Source organism: Lissotriton helveticus, chromosome 2_1 (assembly GCF_964261635.1).
Source record: "Lissotriton helveticus chromosome 2_1, aLisHel1.1, whole genome shotgun sequence".
In the NCBI taxonomy this organism is placed as follows: domain Eukaryota; kingdom Metazoa; phylum Chordata; class Amphibia; order Caudata; family Salamandridae; genus Lissotriton; species Lissotriton helveticus.
In genome coordinates, this window is record NC_136059.1 from 1,679,931,809 (window position 1) to 1,679,958,479 (window position 26,671).

At 44.8% G+C, this 26,671-nt stretch overlaps 1 protein-coding gene across 1 annotated transcript in view; it reads left to right on the plus strand.

Annotated features, from left to right (window-relative positions):
- Positions 1–26,671, plus strand: part of LOC144818837 (ras-GEF domain-containing family member 1B) — a 99,656-nt gene that overhangs the window by 62,951 nt on the left and 10,034 nt on the right. Inside the window, exons 9-13 of the mRNA XM_078676625.1 lie at positions 277–356; positions 2,136–2,231; positions 6,882–6,977; positions 7,635–7,758; positions 11,706–11,778. Of these exons, the coding sequence (XP_078532751.1) occupies positions 277–356; positions 2,136–2,231; positions 6,882–6,977; positions 7,635–7,758; positions 11,706–11,778 (469 nt within the window). The remainder of the gene's footprint in view (positions 1–276; positions 357–2,135; positions 2,232–6,881; positions 6,978–7,634; positions 7,759–11,705; positions 11,779–26,671) is intronic.

Sequence of the window (26,671 nt, forward strand, 5' to 3'; positions counted from 1 at the left end):
AAGGGAGGATATTTGGTATACCCCAAAGGTTGTGCTTAGTTTTGTTTTATCTGTGTAAGATATGTATATTTATTGACGTTTTAAAAAAATTTCCTTTTTCATTATATACAAAAATGTTTTAATTAATGTAATGATTTGTGCTTGACTCTTTCATGGCATTTATGCCGAAATAAAGAAATTTATATGTATGTACATATGTATGATCTGTACATACACAAGAGGACTCGTTTAGAGCATTTTCATTGTTTCCATTTTTTTTGCCTGCTTGGTTTGCAGCTGGAATGAACATGAGCCCAGTCTCCCGTCTGAAGAAAACATGGGCCAAAGTCAAAACGGCCAAGTTTGACATTCTAGAGGTATGCCTTGCTATCGCTGCGAAGTATTTGTTGGGCCAGGCTAAGATTTCCCATTTACCATAATTGTTAGAGAATGCTATATCGCTTAAGAGGACCTGACCCATTAATTGTATGTAGGGAGAGCTGAGGATGGCTTTGCATGAAGAAGTTTTAAGTCTCCGGTTATCTGTATAAATTACTGACTCAGCGGCTGCTCAACTGAGATTTCTTTATTTCTAGTTGCAAGCGTCCTTTGTTGCAAAGCACAGTGTATTAGTTCAGGGGTCTCCAACCTTTTCTGTAACAAGAGCTAATTATGTTAAGTGAAAATCATCCTGAGCTACTAATATTAGTGTTGTAATAGTGACAACATCAGACAAGATTACATTGATGGCCAGCCTATGCAAGATTACCGGCAGTGATCACCCCAGTGCAGCAGGCAGAGTTGCCAGCAGCAATGTTAAAAAAAAAAAAAAACTTTGAGTTTTGCATGCCTCTGCACTTAAAATGCATGACAGTTATAACTGTAATGCCTCTGGCACCACTGTTATGACATTAGTAATAAGTCTGCCAGAAGCCACATGATTTATCACTCCAATATCAGCTTTCAATATATTTTGAAAATTGAGCCATTTTTCTCCAAACATCAGCTTATGAGTTCGGAACACACACATATTTTGAACTTCAATATACACTCCAAATGTTGCTATCCATTTATTAATTCAGCCAAGCAACAGCTTCTAACTTAGAAGGCTGGTCTGCACACAGAAGAGCTACTTACAGTTAGCTGGAGAGCTACCAGTAGTTCATGAGCTACTTGCTGGAGAAACCTGCATTAGTTTAATGTGACCTGAACTTAAAGGAAAGAATTGTGCTTTTCAGTTAAACTAGTAGTCAGCACATGCTCTGGCACTTCCCCATCACAATAATTAACGCAAGGAAGTACATAGCCACAGTGCTTTGCACAGTCCCGAGACCCTAACTAGCATATATTCTGTGCTACTCCTGATAGACTTTCCCCTTTAGCTCACCTTCATGTCACAAGAAAGAGCCCATTTTGTCAGGGAACCAGTCATACAGTATACTGTGGGGTATCAATTGCATGCTATGCAATCCATGTATATTTGCTCAGTGGGCCTTCTCACGCATTCCTGGCCATCCCCGGGGCCAGTCCTCAGTATTGCTTGGTTACCTTTTGTTTTCTGTGTCAAAGGATGTGGTGACTGTAGCTAATCATTTGTGGTATTTCTAGATGAAGCTGATTATATACATTTTTTTTAAGTAATGCTTGCTATAGTTCGGAAATGCTCCAATCGTATCAATTCTTTCATCGCCAAATATGTTGGAAAGTGACTCGGAATTTAGCAACTAGCCTAGGGATCAGTGTATAACAAAGCTGTACATATTAAACCGTGCCCTGCCACTGCGGGGGAAAGTAAAAACTCACTGCACAGATTATTCTTAGTAGGCTGAACAAATCACCCATTTCCAGAGGCCACAATTGCATAGATTTCAGAGCCAGCAGAATGTGAGAATCATCTGTGTTCTCAGGAAGACATCTATTCTACCTGAGAAAATTAACTTGAAGATGAACCTTGCAGCCATGGCCTTTTTAATTTAAATTATGGGTGTTTCACTTTAATGCCACATTTGTTGTTGAATTACCACAAAGAAGGTCCTCTCCATATCCAAAGAAGAAACCTCCCAATGGTTAGCCTGTTACAGTTCTGGTTTTTATCATTGTACTGCACTTGTTTGTCTGTAGCCTTCTTCACTGTTGCTGGTTTTCTCTTCCTGTAGCATCAGATGGATCCCTCCAGTAACTTCTATAACTACAGGACGGCCCTGCGTGGGGCGGCCCAAAGATCCCTGACTGCGCACAGCAATCAAGAGAAGGTATGTTCCATCTCTAACTTATTAAATGTGCCTCATGGAAAAATAGTGCAGCATCCTGATGCATTTCCTGTCTGCACATTTATTTCCACATTTTTATTAAACTCTTAAGTGTAATGGAATCAAATGACCATATTTGTATGTGGATGGCAAGCATCGTGCTCTTTGTAAAATTATCAGGACAAATGACTGGTCAACTCTGTTCTCCATTTGTCCGCCTGTCGAGGAATTCAGGGTATATTCAGAGCAGGCTTTATTTAAGCAATGATACAATGCTTGTGCATTTATTTGGTAAAAACCCTTGATTTTTTGCTTGAGTTGTTTAAAGTCCTTGTTTTAAGAAGGATCATTTTTTCAGGTGCATTCTGTGGATATAGCCATATATTAAATTAAGTGAACCCTGGGTGTGCGCAGAAATGCGCAGCTTCCACATATAAACAATTGTTTGCAGTATTCAAGCGATGCCTGAAACAAGGGTGCTGATATCGACAGGATATTTTTGCGAGGAACTAAGATGAACAGTCACATGCTGGAAGAAGAAGCGCGTAAACCACTATCCAACTTACAGACGCATGCACAAATGTCGACACTGCGGTGAGACAGAAAGGGGTAGTGAAACCTGCATAAAAGGCACATTTGAAGATGGTTATCCTCAAATATTCAGAAACATTTTATAATATCCTCATTTGATCTCTAGCACCAGAACACTCTTGAGTAGCCGTGCGCTATACAAAACAACGTTATTCATTCATTCCATGTATCTTATTCTGGGATCTACTTTTCATTGAGCAGATTTTCAAACTCTATACAAGATTCACATTGTTGCTTCCTCTTTCCTTTGAAAAAATATTTTTTGTATTAATGTATGCAGTTCTCCATTCTCTGGATGGTTGCTACAACAACCACTTATTTGACTGTTTCCAGTGTAATGTACACATTGTGAAGTTTGTGATGGGGCTAGAGATGATGCAAATGTGAATCCACTCTTAAGAATGCTTTGGCTTCCATGCTGATTATTAAACTGTACTGTTCATTTTTGTAGATGGCACAGTAGTCAGTTTAATGTAATCCAGTGTTTTTATGCTAACCAGCCTGGTGTTTCTGGCTATCTGTTCAGTATGTTGTACATGCCACAATTTGGAAAGAGGGACAGTGTGAAAAAAAGAATAGGTGGGATTTATTTTCCCCACTGATATGAATTGAAGTGGGGGCAATTTTAGGCAGAAGAAAGCTAAATTACAGCCTTTTGTGGCTTTAAAAATCCGTAGTCTTGCGTCTGAATCTTTTTTGATGGCTTGTATGACGCACATATGTGTAAGTGATGCATTACAAAGCTGTCAATTATGTATAGCAAAGTACTGTAATCTGTTGCTCAATATATAGAAATTAGGAAATAGGGAGTGGTTTACTGTTCGCAAGTCATGGACTTCTGTTAGAAAAATATTCTTTCCACCAGCTTGGTTGATGAGCTCTTTCATCTGTGTCCCAGTGGGCACGGTATCTAAAGGTGAGATCTTAAACCTCATCTTGTGCATGCTTGGGTATTTACATCTGATTTATTTATATGAACATTAACTGAGGTCAACACACATAATACAAAATTATTATTATTGTCGCTATTAATAGAAGTTAAAATATTTTATTTAAAGATACATTATAGACATGCCAATTAGGTAGATGCAGCACAAATGTTCGAGCATCATTCAGTGACTATCCCATGCTTTAGGATTAGTGGACGTAAAACCATCCATTCGGTACCTTTAGCGAAAACAATGAAACTGTGCACCTGATGGCGGCCAGAGCAGGTTTGACAATGTCTTTGAGCTTGTACCTACAGATGACTAATGGAATTTATATCTCTGGGGTCCCATTGACCACTGGTTTTGTACACTTCGATTCACTATGAACGCATGCATTCTGAGAAGGTCGGACCACGTATTTGTCTTTTTTCACGTTTCTTTCTTCGTCTTGAGATTTTTTCCGCAGCGTGCCCTGAAATCATGCTGTGAATTCAGTAACTGGCCGCCTATTTCTACATGAATTATTCAGAATTAAGATACAAAGTTTGACTTTCAGTAAAGGGCAAGTGCATTCATTAGTGCAATTCTGTATGCAGGGGAAAGAGCCCAACTCTTAAATAATGTATTATTCAAACACGCTGTAATGAAGCGTGTGCGCTTTGTAAGCCGCAGCTTCAACTGTTTGGAAGATGACAACAAGAATCACCGTCTTGACTGTGCTGCACAATAAGATGTTTGCTTTGGGTCCCTTCTAGAAATTGTCGCTCATCAAGTTTCGCCCTAATCATATTGATAAATATTCATTCACGTAGACATTAAGAATTTTAGACCTTACAGGCTACCACGGGTCTGCTCTTGACAATAATAAATATAGATATAATTTTTGTAGAGTCCCTTAGTGCTGTTGGTGCACAATCTTGGGTACATCGTTGCTGTTCTACAGAACTGACAACTTCCGCTCCATGAGCATTTTAAATCCATTCCTTGTCTTATGTTTGCAAGCACCAGTGAACATTCATTGACTTAAATGACAATCACCTAGGTTGACATCCTTCTTTCATGCACCTACCACTTAGTGAAAAATATCCTTCCGCGTATTTCCCTTTTAGAAATTAAAGCTTTAAGTGCTTCATATGATTCATTGAGAAATAGTTTGTGTCTTCAACGACCCATTATTTAACTTATGGTATGACGTTCTTCAATAACACCAAAAGACAGGCGTACTCAGGTCCGTGTACACTACACTCAGTAGAAGAGCGCTTGAGGGACTGGCGTGGTGTTTCCAAAGCAGTCTGTAGCTATTATTTAAGGACCTCTGGGCTCTCACAACGCACCTGAATTGGGGTGGAGGTGCCACACTGAAGCGAGGTGTGGAGGAGCAAGAGACGGCGCAGGCATGTTCACATACTAGTAGCATTATAGAGCTCGCAGTCATTCAATGAGACTAGATAGTGTCCTTTTCTCCTCTTCAAGCATTTTAACCTTTTGATTCAGGCTTATAATTGAGGCATGTAAGCAGGTAAGTGACCATATCTGTATAGTCAATAACTGTATGTTGTTATAACTTTCTGAATACACCATTCATTGACTATTGTTGCAGAAAATCAAAGACCAGACCATTTCACCTCCTTGTTCCACACACCTCACTTCCCTCCAACAGATGCAGTGATTCACTTCACTGGTGCTTGACCTCATTCAGGAATAGGGACAATTATCTGCAATTGCAAAAAGTCAGTAGCCACAAAGATCATGTTAGTTATTTCATGAAAAGCTTCTTGATTAAGGTAAAGTACCACCAAGGTCATCAGAGGAAATATGATCAGGAACTTGTGACACCTGTTCTGCACAGCATCCTTCATGATTTATAATCTCCTTTATAGCTCAGGTTTGCGATCACTGTGATACCAGTCCACCCATTTTGCCCTCTAAGATGACTTTTCAGTGTTTCAAATGATACCAACAATCTTCTACACTTTGACAGTTTTATGAACACCATGTCTCATATCTTGCAGGGGAACGATTGCCTTGCCCTGAGTTACTTGTAGGTTAGTCTGAAACACCGTCTTATTTTCTTATTGCTAAACTCTGACCACTGTTCTAAATATAAAAGGCAGGCAATTCAGTCGGTGGCCTGTGTTTCTTAGAAAGTACATTGGAGCTTAAGGTACAAACTTGTGTTTATCCTTAGTTGATACACAACATTTGACAAAGAATCAGCAAAATAACAATCTGTAATGGATAGGCGACTGCATAGCGACACTCCTGCCATTGTGCTGGCACACACATTCTATATATGAGATTGTTACACTATCAACTCTTTTGGTTAACCTCATGCGCGCAGTGGTTTTTCCCGCCGTGCGCTGAGTTTTTTTTAAAAAACGCGTTACATGACGAGCTCAGCTCGTCATGAGCATACGACAGGCGTACCTCATGACAAGCTGAGCTCGACATGAGCGTCGAAGGGGTTAACCACACTTTCACTCTTCATTATAAAAATATTTCTTCTGTCAATGTAGGAGAGAAGAGAGCATTAACTTCCATGATGTTTCAGACCCCCCTACAATATACTGGGAGCAAACAATTCCTACAGCCAGAATGTCTTTTACAATGAATTCTTTAAGTACATGCATACTTTAGAATTGCCCCACCTACATTGTTTCTTTGATGCCCACAATGTGGCCTAAGACAGATCCACAACAGTGGTTGGTAACCTTTCTTGCCCTGACCACAAAAGTACATCTCTTTTTTTCTCAGAAATAAGGTGAAAATTAGATGCAAGGGTTTATAAATCAGTGGTGACTTGCAAAAATGATCCATTGAACCAGACAGTTGAATCCCCTAGATCCCACCGACCTTGTGCAGGTTTTCTTGTGAAATTACAGGAAATTGACCGACAACCACTGTAAAGGATATATTGCTTTTATAGAACATGCATATTATGATAAAGTGTTATTATGTGTGTCTTAAATATGGTCTGTGAAACACTTCTAAAAAGAAACTAATTTATTACATTAAATTCGATGTATTCTTTATACACTTACGTTTTAATTAAAAGCTGGTACTACATGTAACATTTCATTGTAGTCTTTGTGTATAATGTATATTCAGATGTCATCATATGCTTCCTCCTTAGATTGTCATTCCCTTCTGCAGCCTCCTGATCAAAGATATTTACTTCCTTAATGAGGGCTGTGCCAATCTCCTTCCGAATGGCCACGTAAACTTTCAAGTAAGTAGCCGCGTTTGGTGCTCTGAACAAGTCATAGAAGAATTAGATGAGTTATGTTTGGAGTCTATAAGTGTGACGAACTGTATCTGTCACCACTGGATGGTCAGAAATATTGTAGAACGTAGCTTGCACCGCGTTAATATAAGTCTTGTATATATTTTAAATCCTGTAACCTAGGAGGGAGGCCATGGAACATCCATTTTTTCATTGAGACTATAGTAGATGGTCTTTAGAAAGAAAAAACAAAAATATTATGGAAAAAAATGGGTAAGAGCCCGGAATTTCTGAGGGAACAAATCAACTAATAAATATCCTATACATGCAAAAGTACTAAAGATGGAATATATTCATCCAAATTATCATGTTTTTTAATAAAATCTTCTCCCATAGCCATAGGCCTATTCAATTAATCATTTTACAGCCCATTAAGGTGGTACTTTTTGGATGTTTTAATTTGTGAGTTACAGATTTGTAGTGTGCCTATGTTGTGCACTGTGCTTTTTTCATGCCTGTCACTACATTGGGCCAGTCTGGTACTGATAAGCAATGTATTCCATTTATATCCTACTGAGTCATTGCGTATTTTGGAGGGTTCAACCCTTTTTCCTGGAAATGTACCAAGTTATGTATTTTCTTTTGCTTTTTTCATCTTCATAGAAATTCTGGGAGCTGGCAAAACAGGTCCGTGAATTTATGGCTTGGCGAGAGGTGGAGTGCCCGTTTGAAAGAGACCGAAAAATGTTGCACTATCTGCTCACTGCCCCAATCTTCAGTGAAGACGGTGTGTTAAATAGCGCTGCCTGCATGCTTTGTGGGCTTTGTTCTTTGCATGTGTTAAACGTTGTAGGATTTTTCATTGGCAGTGGTCTAGGATGTGTTAACGCTTCTCCGAATATGACACCATGTGTACCATAGATGTCCCATATTATAGTCTTGCATAAGCACACACAAATATTTAATCTTTCTGAAGCACAAGAATTTATTATGTAATTTCTAAAGTGTTGCTTTAGCCGCAGCTCTATTCAACATGTTGCTTCTGTTAGCAGGGAGGGGTGGATCCCGCAGAGAGGCTATGGTAGACTCTCTACTTCTGACCACAGAGCAATGTTGAGGACCACTCTCATATTTGAGGTGGTGGTAAATAGTTTTTGCTAAGGAGGTATTAGCCGTGCCTCCTCCACACCCCCAAAATACAATGAGCCCCAAATACAAAATGTCCTCCTGCTTCGTACAGAAGAGAAAAAAGAAGAATTGGAGCTATTAAGAGCATATTATTACCAGTTCAATATTCTACACGTATGCGGAAGGCCATTAATTGTGATGGGAAAATAATTCTTAAAAGAATTTGAACTTTTAAGGGTTTGAAATATATAAAATGGACACGTCTGTTCTTATGTTAATCTGGCAAGATAATGGCAGTGCCAACACAAGGAGATGATGGACGGTGTGCTGAAACTTTTCAGACACACACCCCCAGTCACAGATATGGGTTGAATTGTTCATCATTCTGTAGTCTCTTCGCCACCAGTTCAGACCCAGCTATATGCAAATCAGTTGTGACCCTGTGCCTCATGGGAACAGTCCAGCCCGAACTGCCAAGCCAGGTCTTTTCTGAACCGGAAGCAAGCATCCTGGGACAATGGCTCCCTAATGACCAACGATCCAGCTTCCGTATAGCCTGCCTCACACACAAAGCCCTGCATACAGGCAAACCAGAATATCTGGCCAACAAGCTCAAAAGGGCCGTTCAGTCTAGGAACCTCAGAAGCTCCAACACGCTCCTACTCATTCCTCTGAAATCCCAGAAACACAAAACTTCTAGCAAATCCTTTGCGGGTAATGCTCCCAAGATTTGGAACGCCATCCCCCCACATATCAGAATGACCGCCTCCTTCCCGAAATTCAAGATGTTACTCAAAGCCCTCTTCCTTGAGCGTTCTGGATCGTATTAAGAACTCCACATTTGTTTGAAGGACCATTATCTCGGCGATCTCAGAGCAGGTTGACTCGCTTATGACTCTCCGCCCTGTTTTGCCCTCTTGCTGCTATTATACAGACTTTACTTCGCCCATGTGCTCCCTGCCCTGTTTTCCGTCCTCACTGTCTTTCTGATGCCTTTGTACTTGTTGTGAAGCGCTCTGATACCCACGGGTCCAGCTAGCGCTATACAAAACTTTAATAAATAGTTTCTGGGTAACACCCTTCATCAGCCAGGCTAGGTTGAATCCAGTGGCAAAGTGAGCTGTAAGATAATGCAGTCCAATTGTCCAAGTTCCTCATTGGTCTAGCTGGGTTGTTTGGCCTCAAGTATCCCACATAAAACAGAACAAAGTATCATAGCTGCAAATGCTTTTTAATGTAAGTGTCTGTTAGGAGTGTGGGCTCTGTGGAGAAAGAAAAATATCTATTAATTTAAGTATTCCAGCTGGCAAGCTTGATCAGTGCGTTACTCCTCCAGCCACAGATTTGTGTGCTCCGCCTGAACATAATTTGAATCCTCTTTATGCACCACGGAGCCTTCCATCCTTCGCAGGTTGGCAAAATAAGAACACACATTTGCTTTCACTGTAATTGAATAAGCCTCCCAAAAAAATGCCATAAGGATTATTATTGTAGGTTTATGGCATTGCTAGGCAATAGCACCAATATTTCTCGATAGTCATGCAATTTTTCGGCGTAGGAAAGGCGACAATGACGTTAGAACACACCTCGTATAAGTAAATGTCAAAGGCTGTATGTAAAAACGTATACATTTTTAAATCCATTTGTTACTAAGATGCCCACTTCCCAGTGCTTAAATTGAGCCAGTGATTTCCAGTGCTTGACACTGGCACATAATTGTCAACACCGGCACTTATGACAGTCTGCCACATGATGGCGCTGTTTGTCTAATATAGAGACTAGCACAACAACAGTTGGTTATTAATTCAATATACTTTAAAATGGCTGTTAACTGCTTTCCAACCCATTCCTACAGCTTTTGGGGCCTTGAATAGTCTGAATCGTCCCGCATGTAGGGTTTCATGGCTAGTAGTTTTGTTGGTTCTGTCAGGAGCAATGGGCTGATGCAAGATGCAGTGGTCTCCTGACTTTCACAAATTAAGCTATGCTGCTTCCTGCCTTCTCTCTCCACCTGAAAGTGCGCACATTGCGTGTGGGTTGTAGGGCCTTCTGTTAGCTGCTGGCATGCAGTGGTCGAAGTGGGGGGGAAAGTAGGGGAACTTTGGGCGGAGACTCCGAGGGCGTGTATAACAAGAGGATTGGATCAGTGGGTGGAGTCAGAGGTGTGGCCAGAATGTGCCAAACATCCTAATTTTTTGTATTTGTTTGGCATTTTACCGACCAGTTACAGCTTATTGTGTTATTTAATTCAACCAATGGATACACTTGATTATTTAAGGTTTAATAGGAGTTATTGGCATTTAAATACATTCACAAAAAGTGGGATATATTTTCAATCGCACAATGTCCCAAATACGCTTAAAAGTGGAATCGCAAGCCATTTGTCTCCAAGCCATGCAGTTTTTCTCATTAGCACTTCTCCTCCCTTCTTCCACAAGAGCACTTCAAACATGAATGGCAAAATATCCTACTTTTCCCCCATTTCCCGCAAGAGTGTTTTTCTTTTTTGGTATCCATTTCACAGGGAAGCAACTAAATGAAAGAAGGAAAGAGAGGTTGTGAACCGTTTCTTCAAGTCACGATTTTCAGTAAGTGAGAAGCAAGACAGAAAGAGAAGGAATAATAGGAAGAGAGGGGGGGGCAGCTGCCAGCACAGAAAATAAGTGGACATTGTCCGTGTCTGCTCTGGGCAGTAAGGAAGAGATAGTCCTTTTCCTTCTCTGCCCATCCCCGAACGTCCACGAAAGCAAGCCGAGCCTTATCTGAATGCCTTTGCTAGTTCTGCCGTCCTGGGACACAGTTTTGAAAAGAAAAAGTAGGGGAACTGAATCTTTTTAATAAAAGAAGTAGGGGCACGCCGTGCCCTTCCGATCCCGCCCACTTCGACCACTGCTGGCATGTGACATTTGCCTTCTGCCCATGATGCTCGCTCACTGGCTGTGAGAAATAAAAATAGGTAATTGGGAGATGCGTGGGTAGAAGCATCAGTGTGCCGTAAGGAAGAACGGGGTGGAGCTGTCACTTGCTCGCCATTTTAGGATTCTGGGGTACGGAGGTGTCGCGTAACCGTGGGTGCTTGCTAATGGCCGTCCAAAACCACAGCTTTTCAGTAAAATCCAGGAGCATGGAAAAGAGGCCCTCTCAGACCTGATCTATAAACCGTTATTTCATGAATATTAATATTGGAAATTCTGCAGCGTCCGCTGCTGTGTGTGACTGTAGAACTCCTCTGTGATTAGTAGCATCAAGAAAACGTACAGTGACAGGAACATTATCATATGTATAAATTATGCAACATCCATTTGCATGGTCTCCGAGACATTTGTTTAAATAAGCGTCTATATAATGCGCCCTCTTTTGTTTCTTCCCGGCGCTAAAGCTATAAACTCTGTTTATTGTTGACTCCCCGCTTACTTATGCACCCTTTACATTATCTTCATATACTATGAATCTCCCTATTCCTGGGGCCATGGTTCGATCCCCTGCGCTCTGCAGTTCGCACGTGGCACGGCCCAGCTGCCACGTCCTGATATAATTGTGCGTAACCTAAATTAGGGCAGCGCGAGAGCGTCTTGGTAACGCGTGTCCCTTGCCTCCTCCCTGCAGCCCTGTACTTGGCGTCCTACGAGAGCGAAGGCCCTGAGAACCACATCGAAAAGGACAGATGGAAGAGTCTGAGGTGCGTGTCAAAGGTCATTGCCTGTCATTAATCAGCTGCGCACAAGGGGAGCTGCCGCTTCCTGTGGTGAGAACAGAAACCGAATGTTGCACCATTCAGCACCTGTGCCTTGGGAGGACACGACTGTCGGGCTGGCATTAAATGAAAACAATGTTGCCAGACATTTCCAGGTCTCCTGGGGATGTATTGGTGCCTAATTTTAGTTTTGTCGACTCTTCTTAGGATCACTGCATGCATAAAACATGGCTTTCTGAAGTGAACACGTCTCAACAGCAGGATATTTGGCTCTTTGTTTTTAGGCTAGTATATTGTTATATTTTATTGCCTAAAATATGTTACTATATCGATTGTGAATGAGCGTATTCCAACGCGATGAACTAAAACATTTAGCTTCTTCGGTATGGAACAGCACCGGGTTATCGAATGAGGTGGATTTTAAGGTTATTTCTGAAGAAGAGGTAGAGTTGCCTTGGTGCAGGAAAGTGCACAGTCAGTATGTGCCATTTTGGGCTGTGACTAGGCCCACTTTTATTTATTTATTTATTCGTTCATTTATGTATTTCAGCTGTGGTTTGTTCTGTCGATGGTGAATGTGAATCCACTTTACATCACTAGTTCTAGCAGTTTGATTGTAATTATGAGATGTTAAAATAGTTTGCTGGCTTGCACTTTCGACTTCCAGTTTAATGTATAAAATGACAGTTAATGGACTCCTGCAAGTGCTGTGCTGTGATCACCTGCGCCTTGTATCAAAGCCCTTATTGAGAGGAGCTATTGCGCAGAGCCAGACTTAAAGCACCATCTGTGTCTTGAGTTTGTCTTAAGACAAGCAGTTGCTATAGTGCCATGGATCCTAATGGAAGAAAGGAAAATGGCTGCCTGTATCCCTGGTTCAGTGATGTAAAACAGCCATAATTGGCGTACAGCCGTCTCCTCACAAGTGGACTTGGTTGTCACTGCACCTTTTGCACTAATATTCGGTCTTCACGTGCCTTCTTTTAGCTGACTGTTCCCTAATGTTCCCTATCTCATCCCTCTCGTAGAAGCACTCCTGGCACGTTAAGCCACCAAGGCCACCTGACGATCACCATCCATTGCCAAAGCTCCGGGCTTTAAGTGGGCCGGGTCTCACCGGTGCTGAGCACCAGCAGTTTTTTAAAGGGGGCCTCGAAACGGGTCTCCTTCGAGCTCTGTTTTGTGCCCTGGTACAGGCGGCCCATTTTTTTCCAGCTGCAGTGACCGCAAGCACATCGATGTGTGCATGCTCACACTGCTCACTTCTCATTAGTGGAGAACTTACGGCATGCGGTCATGCCAGGTGAGCGTTGTAGGGGAAGGGAAATCCTTTAAAGAGCCATTTTCTCTCTGGATTTCCCTTCTCTTTTTGAAACTGAGGAGCAACAACATTGTCCTGGTCTCACCAAGGTTTTAAGAGGAAGCTTTTTCAATATCATTTACAAGCCATAGTTGCTGCTTATTTATCTTGTGCAACTAACAACCATTGACCAAGCCAATAGTCCGGACTTGTTTTATGTATGATGTTACTTGTTCTATCATATATCTGGATGCAATGACAGAAACAGCAAAATACAAGTCAGGCAGCACACTATGCTAAGCACAGATTTTTACTTTGTGTGTTTTTAAGCCACACCCTTAATTACATTGGCTACGCCCCTTTTAGAGGACCCCCCCGTTTTTTCATCCCACTCAAAGCCCTGCTAAAGCTTACTAGCTGAACAACAATCATTCAAGGCATAGCGCATAAACATTACTCTCCACTAGAACATAGGTTACCCCCCCCCCTTCCCCAACATGGGCACTGCAACCACCTCCCTGAAAAACATCACCAGCTCAGCGCGCAGGGGAGCCTGGGGGCAGTTGCTTACAAGAGGGTGGGTGCCCGATGACGGGCATAGTCGACCTCCGCCCCCACCACAGCAACTAAATATGCATTCTGATCTTTGGTGAATATCCAGTACCATCAATATCTCACTGGCAGCCAATGACAAAATCTGCAACAGGTAGGTGCACTCACGCAGAGCAAATCCACCCTCTATTTATGCTCATGGAACATTGGTGGCCTGGCAAGTAAAGTTATCGATCCAGAGTTCCTGCTCTACATTAAATCTATTGACATAATTTTGCTTCAGGAAATCTGGCTGGCTTTTCCACACCGGCAGTGAAGTGGTCTCAATATGGCCACCTATCAGGCGGGCTGGCAACTTGCGTATCATCAACCTGCACAATTGCGGCAGAGCAAGTCCACTCCACCTCAGCGACCATCAACACAGTTTAAATCAGCCTCATTTTCGATGCAAAGAGGAGGTAATAATTTTCAACGTCTACAACCACCTGAAATGCAAAGAACAAGATTTGGAACACCTCATGGACCAGGTTCTGACACATATAAGTACACTGGATGGACACTACCAACCTTATTCTTTCTGGGGATCTCAATCTATACTTCCTAGGCTCCTTTGCGGACGACAAAGTGATTGGTCAGTCCTCACAATGGAACATTCACCAACAAAGCCGAAATCTCCATGGCAGAGCAAGCAAAACAGCTAGGCGCCTACTGGATGATTTGGAGCATATAAACTTTAGTGCACTTAACATTAGATTTCGTGAGGACTCCTATCCTGCGGCTTCCTATTGCTCTGTGTCCAACTGCTCAACTCTAGACTACACGCTAGTCTCCCTTTCACTGTCCCTCCACATTTTGTCTAGAGGACAGAGGGGACAACGATCATCAGCCGCAGGAGATGCTTCTTCTAGCAGCTGCAGCTGCGGCTGCATTGGAATGTTCAACAGAAGTACCAAACTCTAGCTATACGATTGACTTTAATAGAATCAAAACTGCTCTAGCAGTCACAGGGTTGGTGCTTTAAACGGCAAAGGATTTACTACAAATACAAAAAAACATCCACAGGCAGCCTCACTAATAGATGGGAAAGCTTCACTGGAACCTAGCAAACTTTTTTATGACAGCAAAAAACAAGATTACACCGAACTACTAGGGAAACAGGATGGATTCTCATCGCCCTGCGGACACAAATGAAGCAACTCAAAAGGGCCATAAACAGCATACTGAGATCGCTGAGACCCAATCTGGGGCATTCCTACCTTCATCTACTACTCCATCAACAGAGAAGCACCCTCAACGCATTAAAATAGAACATCAACAGAACACAAGAAGACTAGTTCTGGGCACATTCATTCCCTGATATGAAAGCTAAAAACAGTACCCACTTCTGGGGCATGGTGAACACAATAATGCGTCCATCCCATGGGGTTGCGGCTTCCCACATCTCTGAAGAGACTTGGAAAGACTTGGAGTCAGCCCGCAAGCATGGAGACAGAAGGTACCTCGATCATAGCCCTTCAGTGCAGCTTTACCCCCATAACAACTGGCAATTATCAGCTTGAGCCCAGGCCATCCCACACAATTATCACCAAAAGCAGGAGAGAAGGGGCCCCAGGACCCAAAGCTATCCCGCCGACCTTTTCCAAGCAAGATGCAGATTAGTGGGAGGAGACCCTGGACCCTCTCTTCCGTGAAATCAGATCACTGGGGAAACTCCCAGCCTCCTGGAAAGCTCATTGATCTTTCCACTACACAAAAGCGGAGACAAATCCTTACCAAAAATCTACCACCTGGTTGTTATAATTGACAACCAGGCAAAATACTTTGCACGCACTCTGCTAGATGAACTACAAGTCTGGGCATCTGCGAGCGCAATTATTTCATTCAACCAAACTGAATTCTTAGAGTCCACAGGAACAACAACCAACATTTTGGCCATGGCAAAGCTTATAGACATGGCGAGGTCCTCTAAGCAGCCTCTCAATCTTTGCTTCATAGATATCAGGGCAGTATTTGACAACATAGACCGGGCTAGACTTTGGAGGAACCTGCCCTACTGGAACATCTTGCGGACTCTGCTGGACATGCTAATCCTACTCCACACAGACACCTGGGTGCAGGTGAAGTTGGACGAGGGCACACACCCATCTAGGTGAATTCCAACTACTTAGAGGGCTTAAACAGGGGTGTGTGCTAACCCCCACACCATTCAACCTTTACATGGCGAACCTGACACAGATATTCAATTCCTGCAATTCGCACGCCCCCAGGTTGGGGGGATCACAGCGCTATCCAGCATTCTGTATGCCGATGATGTAGTGGCCCTGGTCAGCCACACACAGGTGGGCCTGCAACAACCCTCAACGCAATGCAGCATATGCAGCGGAGAACTTCCTGGAAGTAAATCTCGGAAGACAAAAACAATGACCATCAAATGGGGCAGGAAAGCAACTCCAGTATGGCATCTGGGGAATATTCAAATTCCAAGGCATAATTATTGGTAACTGAGGCCAGTTCGCCAAACAGCTAGAAGTGATCAAGAGGAAAGGGATGGCTTTTGCAGTGATGCTGCGGAATCCAAAATTTAAACTGACAGGCCAGACACTGCTATCAATCCTCTAGGTAGCTCAATCGAAAATATTACCAACAATAACTTTTGGAAGTGAGGCCATGAGAAGCTGACATTCTAAAACATTGGACAGTAGCCCAATGCCTACAGAATCCTATTTAGCATTCCAAAGTACTCCTCAGTAGCACAGATCCGGCTAGAGTTCAGCCTATCTAAACAGTCCATGGCTAAGTAAGGAGCATTCATAGTTGGCTGGCAAGAGATCAGGAACACCGTTCCACACACTCTGAACCACCTGCTCTGTCAAGAGCTGCAGCACAGAAATACATTGCCTGCTAAAAGCTTCCTTCAGGAATCCCTTGCAAGCACTGGGCTGTTCCAGCTTTGGGACATCCCAACCAGTTATGCAACTTTCAAAAAAGTGGGCCTGAAATCAATCAAAAGCGTCCCATTGGTAGAAGACAAGGCCACATTCTCAAGCGTAAGTCAATTCTGGATGGCAATCAATGGCTACCACACACTTGCCCTACAAAAATATTTTAGCCTAGGTTACTCTAGGAACACAAAGTAAAAAGTCTTGAAACCTCCTCTGGGCATACTCCTGTCTGTTCCACATCTTACACCTTGGCAGAGGAAGCCTTCCCCAACCTGCTCCTGCTTGTGTGGTAAAGGAATGGAGGATTTGCCACACTTACTCTGCATATGCAATGCTCTGAAGTAAGAAAGGACTCGACGGCTCAAAACTCAGTTCAACTTAATAGGGATCCATGCGCGGAGACAGGCAGTTCTGGCCGGTTTCTAGAGAGAGGACCCTCTGCTCAACTGGAGGCTGGTAAAGTTTCTTGCACTGGTAGAATTGAAAATACCAAAAGCCAGCCTACATACTGCACCATCTACATCAGCCACAGAAGCGAGCAGGCTTCAACCCACAATCTTCGCACTTGGCTCATAAACACCGCACTTTATTCCCCAAAATATGGTTCATAAAACACTACTCCCCCGTGGATACATTGACAGGAAATCCCCTTTCTTTGATGGACATGCCGCACTTTGCACTTTCCCAGATTTGTCACACAAGGAAGACTCGCAACACTGGTAAATCGGTACCCCTGGCTTATAAGAGTATACCGCAAGATTCAACTCATATACAGGATCATTCACTGACTGACCAATTTGAACTGTTAGTGCTACCGCAAAATTCGGCACTATGTAATTTTAAATGCTATGCAAATGTTTTAGATCTATTTTTTAACTGCAAGTTTTATATTGTATCTTATTTCTCTTTTTAAGCTTTGACTGTATTGGACTGGTTTTAATTAACTATGCAAATAATAAAATGACTTATCTCATCCCTCTGCCATCTATCCTCCTTCCACCCTCTCTTCTCCATGTCCATTCCTCTGTCTGTCTTCCTCTCCTGCCCCTCAGTCATCCTTATCTCCTTCCTCCTTTCCTTTTTTTCTCACCTTTATCCCCTTTAATGAATGCTTTTTTCTCTTCCTCTCTTCCCAAGTAGTCTCTATCCTCTCTTTTTAAGTATCCCTAACCCCCAACACCCCCCCTTAATCTACTTGTTCGATCTCCTCCCTTACACTCACATCTATAGCATGTCCTCACTTCTCAGTCTGTCTTCATCTCCTCCCTTCAGTTCTTTCCCTGTCAGTCTTATTTCTGACGTATTTCTCTTCCCTATAAACGTTTGCTTGTCCTTATTCCCTTCTCCCTTTCTGTCCCCATTTCTCTCCTTTCTATACTTTACCCTTTTCTTTCATTCATTTTTGGAATTTTTTTCTAGTTCTCCTTTATCCACAACACTCTCCTCCTTAATCCCTCTACCTGCCTCCCTATCCCTCAAAAGTATACACAGTGCACATGCCCAGGCAGCCCCTGTATAAGTCTTTCTTTCAGAACAGGCCACCTGCAATCTAACTGCAGCCGGTACAAGGCAGGCTGGATCCAAAATAAATATATTTCTGGGCCCCGGTGACAAAGCACTGACTGCATGACTTACAGGTATGCCCCTGAAGACAAATTAAGGAACGGTGGAATGATTAAGAATGCTCCAGACAAAACGAATCTCTCTCTTTATACTAAAAAAAGGAAATCCTGAGGCCCATATGCAGTATTTTGAGGTTGCCACTAGTTTGCACCCTACAGCTGCCACTATACTTCCTCCACTTAGAGACCTGTCGCCCTTGGCCAAACAGTCACAATTTCAAAAATTGGTTAATACGCCGGATGGTGGAGCCTTTAGCTTACTGTCCATTTTTTCCGGAAGCCCTCCAACCTCTACCTACTGCTGCCATGTTGTCTTGTCATTTCGCGAATTATGTCATATGCAGCTTAAATGGCCCACCTGCGAGAACCCCTGTTAAAGGGACTGAACTATTCAGTTGAGTTGACTAAACATTTCTTTTTTTATCTTTACATAAGTGATTGATTGTTAAACTAAAACCATTATCATCCTGTGATTCTTAAATTTACTTGACGATTAATTGGTAATTCACAGAGAGCTGTATGTTAAACCCAAACTGGCCAGCAAAACATGAAATAATACAGTTCCAGAGCTATGGGATGATTGTCTCCCATCCCACATCTTTCATATGAGCCAGGTTGCAGCAGGGGAAGCAGAATGACACATGCAGTATATCTTCTCTAATGGAGAAATCAATAACAGGATGGCAAAGAAATTCTCAATTAATTACCGGTTATCTCATTACTCTGATTACATTTGCTCATCCCAGTTCTTACTGTATGATAATTTGCTACCTCCCAAGATCAGCATGAAGCTCCAGCTTAAAAAACTCTTTCCATGCCTTATGAAATTAGCTCTGCCCTGGCCTCTGCCGGGGAAGACCACCAATTCCGAAATATTAAAGTGGGTCCTAGCTCTGGGAGGGAGGGTTAGCAGTAAATCTAAAGATCAGGAAAATTAATCCGAGTATTGAGAATATCAGTAAGTGATAAGCTACTACTTTATCGTCCTTTACTTCACCCATCTTTACTATATGAGAGATTGCCCGAATACTTTATACCAGCTCCAGTCACACTTCTCTTACACATATAAGAAACACAAGTGCTGCTAAACCCTTTGGTTATTTATAATCAGCAGCCTAAAAAGTGCAGCCAGAATCCTGGTAACACCTTTAACTTTTATTGGGAGACAAAAATAGCTGAGGAGGATGAAGTAGCCGTTCTACAGGTGTGTCCGGCAGGGTAGCGGCCTGACCATCTGCTCGGGCAGCAAACATGCCTTTCGTTTAATTACCTTTTTGCATGCTATGGAGCATTACAGGAAGACTTGTTCCCATTTAGCAATGGCGCAAGATAAACAGCTATATATGCACCACTGTACCTGCTGATTTGAAGTTAACAACAAAGTTATATATAGAGAAAATTGCATTCTCTCCAGAATCACGACCTCTGCTCTGGTCCAATCTCTCTTCTCTGTGAAGCCTTGATGCCACCTTAGCGATAAACTCTGGTCCAAAACAGAGGAGCTGTTAGACTGGGTCTTTTCTAAGATAAGGATGCCTAGTTAGTGTGTAGCATAACTATCTCAACTGTCTGACATAATTGCAACTAAGAAAAAGGATGTGATGAAGAGATAGTATGTGGAAGATTGTCAAAGGCTTAAAGGGAGCACTTTTGTAGCTAATCTAGAACTAATGGTATGTCAGAGAGAGAACTGCTGGACACACTAGCATAAATCTGCTGAAGAGTCTGTCAGCAAAGCTTTCCCAAGCTCCCAGTACTGTACATCTGCCCCATGGTTTAATGATAGCTGTGTTTGCCAAAAACTGAACTCACCCGGTAGAAATTGCTATGCCCTTACTGAGAACATTCTGCCAATACGGCAGTAGCGCCAAGTGGTACTTGCAGTTCCCTGGTGGCACGCCTTCCTCTTGGACTAGGGCTGTAAAGGAGGTCAGTGGTTATTTCAGGCTTCCTGGGTGGAATGTCAGTGAGAGGCTTGTAAGCCGTTGTCAGCCGTTTAAACATGATAAAATTGGCATATGCATGATTGGCAAATTTCATTTACATATAAGTGCCTAGCATATATTTCTACCTGTACCAAGGGCTTGTAAAGTAAATGATACTAGTGGACTACATCACTCATTGTGCCACCCACAAAAGTAGCTCCCTTAAGATGTCTTAGGCCGGCAATTGCAGCATGTAGGACAGTTTCAAACTGCTACATTGACCAGGCAAAATAAACTTCAATGAGCACATAGATTGAATAGCAAGCACGGTTGCTGCATTCACTATTACCTGTTCACTATATTTTTGTTTAACCCGTTACCTTGCGCGGGCAGGGCCGCGACGTCCGTTGGGCGTGCGCAGCACTACTGAAGTAGTGCGCGCGACGTCTGTTGGACGTCGCCAGCAGCAATGGGGTTACAGGGAGAACACATACGTTCGAGGCATGTGGGCTGCTAAATTCATATCTATAGCATAGATCGCCGCCTAGTGTTGGGTCCGGATGATTGCACGTTGTTGTCCTGGAAGAGTCTTCGAAGTATCACGAGATAGGTGGCTCCTCCCCTGGACTACAGTGCGCATGGGCATCGACTCCATCCCCAGATGGTTTTTTTCCGCCATTGGGTTCAGATGTGATTTCGACATCTCCTGTTCGGAATCGATATATAACTCCTTTTTCAAGGCCAAAAGGCCTTCGTTTACCCCGTCGGTATTGTTCGCGTTCGGTCTCGTGTATACTCCAACTCGTCGAGTCGGATTTCCGAGGAGTCGGGTGACTCTAAGGTGCTCGAGGCCCAGTCGACGCAGCAAGACTTTCCACGGCATGGAACGGAGTCCGTTCAAGAACTGTCCCGTGTGTGGTTCTAAGTACCCACACATCGACGTACACTCGGTGTGCAACAAGTGCCTGTCGCCGGACCACGACGAGGCCAACTGTATGGCCTGTTCGAGATTTAGATCAAAGAAGACGATCAAGCTTCGGCGCGTGGCGCGCCTCGAGGCCCAGCGGTCGGCACCGGTGGACATCTTCGTAGACCCCGAAGCAGACGAGCAAGAGCTTCAACTGCAGATTTCACCTACATCGGCAGAGGTCGAGCACGACTACGGAGCGGACGTCGAAGGCCTAGACCTAGAAGAAAACGTCGATGAGGTAGGGGACGACGACGAAGCATATGGGGCCATGGAAGATAGCTCGGAGGAAGAGCTATGCCCCGTTCGTACTCTTACAATGGCTCAGGTCACAGGATCGCCACGCGGCCTTACCCAAGACCTTACACCTCGATCCACGGCCCCGCCTTCCGGCCCGGCTACGGACGCCTCAACGGAGCCGCCATTAACAAAATCAAAACCGAAACTGAAACCATCGGTGTCGACGAAAACAAAGATGGACGACGCGCCATCGAAACCGAAGACGTCTGCTCCCCCATCGACGCCGTCGTCTTCGGAGGCCTCAAAGTCTAAAAAGGCTGTCGAGCAGGCAATGGTGCCGAAAGTGGTCAAGGAGCCAAGCTCGAAGAAGGTCGTCGAACAGGTGTCGAGCAAAGTGGTCGAGTCGAAGTCAAAGAAGACTGTCGAGCCTACAGCGGGCAAGGCTACCGAGCCAAAAGGCAAGAGGGCCATCGAGACGAAGTCGGCAAAGGGCACCGAGCCGAAGTCTGGAGTGCCGTCGCAAAAGGCAAAGGCTGCCGATCCGAAGCCGTCGGCGTCGACGCCTGCGGCCGTGGAAGGTGATCAAAGCGCAGTTGTCGAAGAAACGCCTGCGCCTCAGGCGGACAAACAGAAGTCGTCGACACTCGGGTCTTCCCCTAAGGGTGGACTGAGGTCATCGGTCGGGTCGACGAAACCATCCGCTTCCTTTACGAAGCAGGTCTCGGACTCCCTCAAGCGGATACGGGACAAGGCGTCGGCGTTGGAGCCGAATGCGACTTCGGCACCAAAGCCGATGGCCCCGCCAAAGAAGACTTCGATGCCAATCCTCTACACTCTACCGCCTAAGGTGGCGCCGAAGGCCTTTGCACCACGGTTGGTGCCCAAGGACTCTGAAGTGTCGAGGCAAACTCACCCAAGTGGAAGTTTAGGTCATCGACAACCTGTACTAGAGGAGCAGTCGGCGCATTTCATCGACGCCGACACAGGAAAACTCACGCTCTACAAGCAGAAAATTACCTCACAGCCTCTGGAGTCGTTTGTAATTCCTCTGAAGCGGAAAAAAACAGCACCAGAGACACCAGTACTGGTTGAACACATTCTTCCACCACCTAGGAGGAGTGCAACACCTTCACCCACTTGCTCAGATGGAGATGAGGGTGAGCAAGATGAGGAGTATAATTTTCCTGCACACACAGATCCTGATGAGCAACAGGACTCGTGGATGGACACTGGTGATCAAGGGGACCAGCAGGCTGTCCATGACCCTCAGGTTTATAGTGTGAAAACGTCTCCCACTGAGGAATCTGCGGCATTTAATGCCTTGATTGAAAGGGCAGCTACAAACCATAAAGTGGAAATGCATGCTGACCCTGTGGACGTTGATTTTCTATTTGTCACTTTCTCTGCTGCAGAAAAAACTGTGAAAACTCTTCCTATGCTGAAAGGGGTCCTTAAGCATGCTGCAGACATTTTCAAAGAACCCACGAGAGCAAGGGTTGTCAACCCCAGAATAGAGAAGAAATACAGACCCGCACCTGGCGACCCAACTTACATACGGGGCCAGTTGCCTTTGGACTCTTTGGTAGTCTCTAATGCCCGCAAAAGGGCGAACTCCCAAACAACGGGTGAAGCTCCTCCCCCAGACAAAGAGTCAAAAGTGCTGGAGGCATCGGGGAAGAGGGTGGCAGCTCAGGCATCCAACATCTGGCGCATCTCAAACACGCAGGCTCTGTTGGCCAGATACGATAGGGCACACTATGACACCCTAGAACAACTGTTGCAACACCTTCCAGACCAGTTTAAAGAGGGAGCTGAGATGCTTATACAAGAAGGCAAGCTCATCTCCAACGCTGCAATAAAATGTGCGCTCGACGTTGCGGACACGGCAGCGAGAGCAATCAACACTAGCGTGATGTTGAGGCGTCAAGCATGGCTCCGCATCTCAGGGTTCAAGCCAGAGATACACACTACTATCCTGAACCAGCCCGTTAATCCGGACAGGTTATTCGGCCCGGAGGTTGACACCACCCTCAAAAAAATCAAAAAAGATACTGAGACGGCCAAATCCATGGGTGCTCTCCAGTCTCAGCAATTCAGAGGGAACACTTTTTGTCGCTCAGGCAATCGAGGTGTTGCCAGAGGACACTTGGCACAGCAAACGCCATTCAATAAAGGTGGGGCGCAATCCTCGTACCCCAAGCAGGGTAGAGGAGGTTACCGGGGAAACAGCGCCAAGGGCAGAGGCAACAACAGCTCCCGTTCCTCCGCCACCAACAAACAGTGACTTCCTGTCACTGCCCCCCGACCATCCAACTCCTGTCGGGGGGAGACTCCAACAGTTCCTGCCGGTCTGGAAGTCCATCACCACAGACAGGTGGGTAAGGAAACTTATCCAGTACGGGTATTGTTTGGAGTTAACGTCCACTCCACCCAACATACCACCAAAGCACCGTCCTATGTCAGCAGAGCATTTGCACTTATTGCAGCAGGAGGTACTCGTCATGCTGCAAAAAGGCGCAATAGAGCTCGTGCCAGTGGAGGAAGAAGGCACAGGGGTGTATTCCCTGTACTTCTTAATCCCAAAGAAGGACGGCTCACTCAGACCCATTCTGGACCTCAGGCCTCTGAACCAGTACATTCTTTCAGAACACTTCCACATGTTGACACTGCAGCAGGTTCTTCCATTGCTAAACCAGGGGGACTTACTAGCAACCTTGGACCTCAAGGATGCTTACTTTCACATACCACTCCATCCATCCCACAGGAAATATCTCAGGTTCACCATCCAAAACAGGCATTACCAATTCAAGGTCCTACCCTTCGGAGTGACCACTGCCCCCAGAGTGTTCACAAAATGTCTGGCGACAGTGGCGGCGCACCTCAGGAGACAGAACATACATGTCTACCCTTACCTGGATGACTGGCTCGTTCAAGCCAAGTCTGCACAACAGTGCGCCGCAGACATGTCCCACACCATTCACCTCCTTCACAGTTTGGGATTTTCTCTAAACTATCCAAAGTCGCACCTTCAGCCAGCCCATGTGCGGCAGTACTTGGGCGCAGCGATAAATACGCTGGCTGCCACAGCTCAGCCGAACCCGGCGAGAATCGACCACATCCAGTCGCTCATCCAGAGGTTCAGACCGCAACACTCCCTTCCAGCGAGAGTGTTCATGCAGTTGATAGGCATGATGGCCTCCTGTATCTTCATAGTCCTGCACGCACGGTTGCATATGCGTCCGCTCCAGGAATGCTTGGTACATCAGTGGACTCAGGCTCAAGGACAGTTGAAAGACCTAGTGTTGGTGACCGGTCGGGCATACAACTCTCTGCATTGGTGGAATCCACACAACCTTTGCAAGGGCCGACCGTTCCAAGAGCCTGTGCCACAGATTATCCTGACGACGGACGCATCTCTCCAGGGATGGGGAGCTCATGTGCTCCACTACACAGTACAGGGACTATGGACAACGCAGCAACAGAAGATGCACATCAACTACCTAGAACTGATGGCAATCTTCATGGCACTCAAGTCCTTCAAAGTACATCTGTGCAACAAGGTCGTGTTGATCCGGACAGACAACATGACGGCCATGTATTGCATCCAAAAGCAGGGAGGTACACACTCTCCACAGTTGTCTCATCTGGCTCAGAGCATGTGGAAGTGGACCATTCAGAGGAACATCTTCCTCATGGCGGAACACCTCCCGGGCAAAAACAATCAGATGGCGGATCTGCTCAGCAGGTACAGCCACCAGATGCACGAGTGGGAGTTACATCATCAGTACTCCGCCCGTACTTTCACCAGTGGGGTCATCCAGAGATAGACCTGTTTGCCACAAGGGAAAACGCAAAATGCCAAAGCTTTGCCGCCAGGTTCCCTCACACACAGTCGCAGGGCAATGCGATATGGATGAACTGGTCAGGCAAATTTGCGTACGCTTTTCCCCCAGCACCTCTCATTCCGCTGGTGGCAAGAAAGCTAAAGCAACACTCGATGACGCTCATCCTGGTTGCTCCAACATGGGCACGCCAACCATGGTACACCACGTTTCTAGAACTTTCCGTGGTACCGCATCAAAGGCTGCGCCTCACACCCAGGCTTTTGACGCAGAACCATGGAGACATTCAGCATCCAGATCCGCAACAGCTGAATCTGGCGATCTGGCTCCTGAGGTCTTAGAGTTTGGCTACCTTGATTTGCCTCCCGAATGCATGGACATCATACGGGAGGCAAGAAAGCCCACTACCAGAGCCTGCTATGCAGCAAAATGGAAGCGGTTTGTCATTTACTGTACAGAACACAATATCAACCCGCTAGATGCATCCATTCCAAACATCATCTGCTATTTGTTACATCTTTACAAATGCAATCTAGCATACGCTTCCATTCGGATACACTTATCCGCCATAGCGGCTTACCTTCAAAACAGGCAGCATCTCTCTGTTTTCAGAGTGCCTGTCATTAAAGCCTTCCTGGAAGGGTTGAAACGGGTCATCCCTCCCAGGACCCCGCCAGCTCCTGTATGGAACCTTAATGTGGTCCTCACCAGGTTGATGGGCCCACCTTTTGAGCCTCTACATTGATGTGAGATTCAATTCTTGACATGGAAAGTGGCTTTTCTCGTTGCCATCACGTCTCTTAGACGTGTTAGTGAGCTACAGGCGCTCACAATACAAGAGCCATTTATCCAAATTCATTCAAACAGGGTGGTGCTCCGCACTAACCCCAAGTTTCTTCCTAAGGTGGTGTCGCAGTTTCATGTCAATCAAACCATTGAACTGCCCGCATTCTTTCCAAACCCAGAAACAGTGGCGGAAAGAATGCTCCATACGCTAGACGTCAAAAGGGCGTTAATGTACTACATTGACAGAACTAAAGATTTTAGAAAAACACAACAGCTCTTTGTTGCCTTCTCAGCCCAGCACAAAGGCAACCCCATTTCCAAAGCAGGAATAGCCAGGTGGATCGTTAAGTGTATTCAGATTTGCTATCAGAAAGCTAAGCGCACTTTAACGGTCCCCCCCAGGGCACACTCCACACGCAAGTTGGGGGCCTCCATGGCATTTCTCGGTAACATTCCTTTGGAAGACATTTGTAGAGTAGCCACATGGTCTACACCACATACGTTTACCAAACATTACTGTGTAGATGTGCATTCCAAACAGCAGGCAGCTGTAGGACAGGCTGTTCTTAAAACACTCTTTCAGACTTCTGCAGCTGGCACGGGCGGCCGGCCGTTAATGGAGGGACTGCTATGTATTCTATGCTATAGATATGAATTTAGCAGCCCACATGCCTCGAACTGAATATGCTACTTACCAGTATG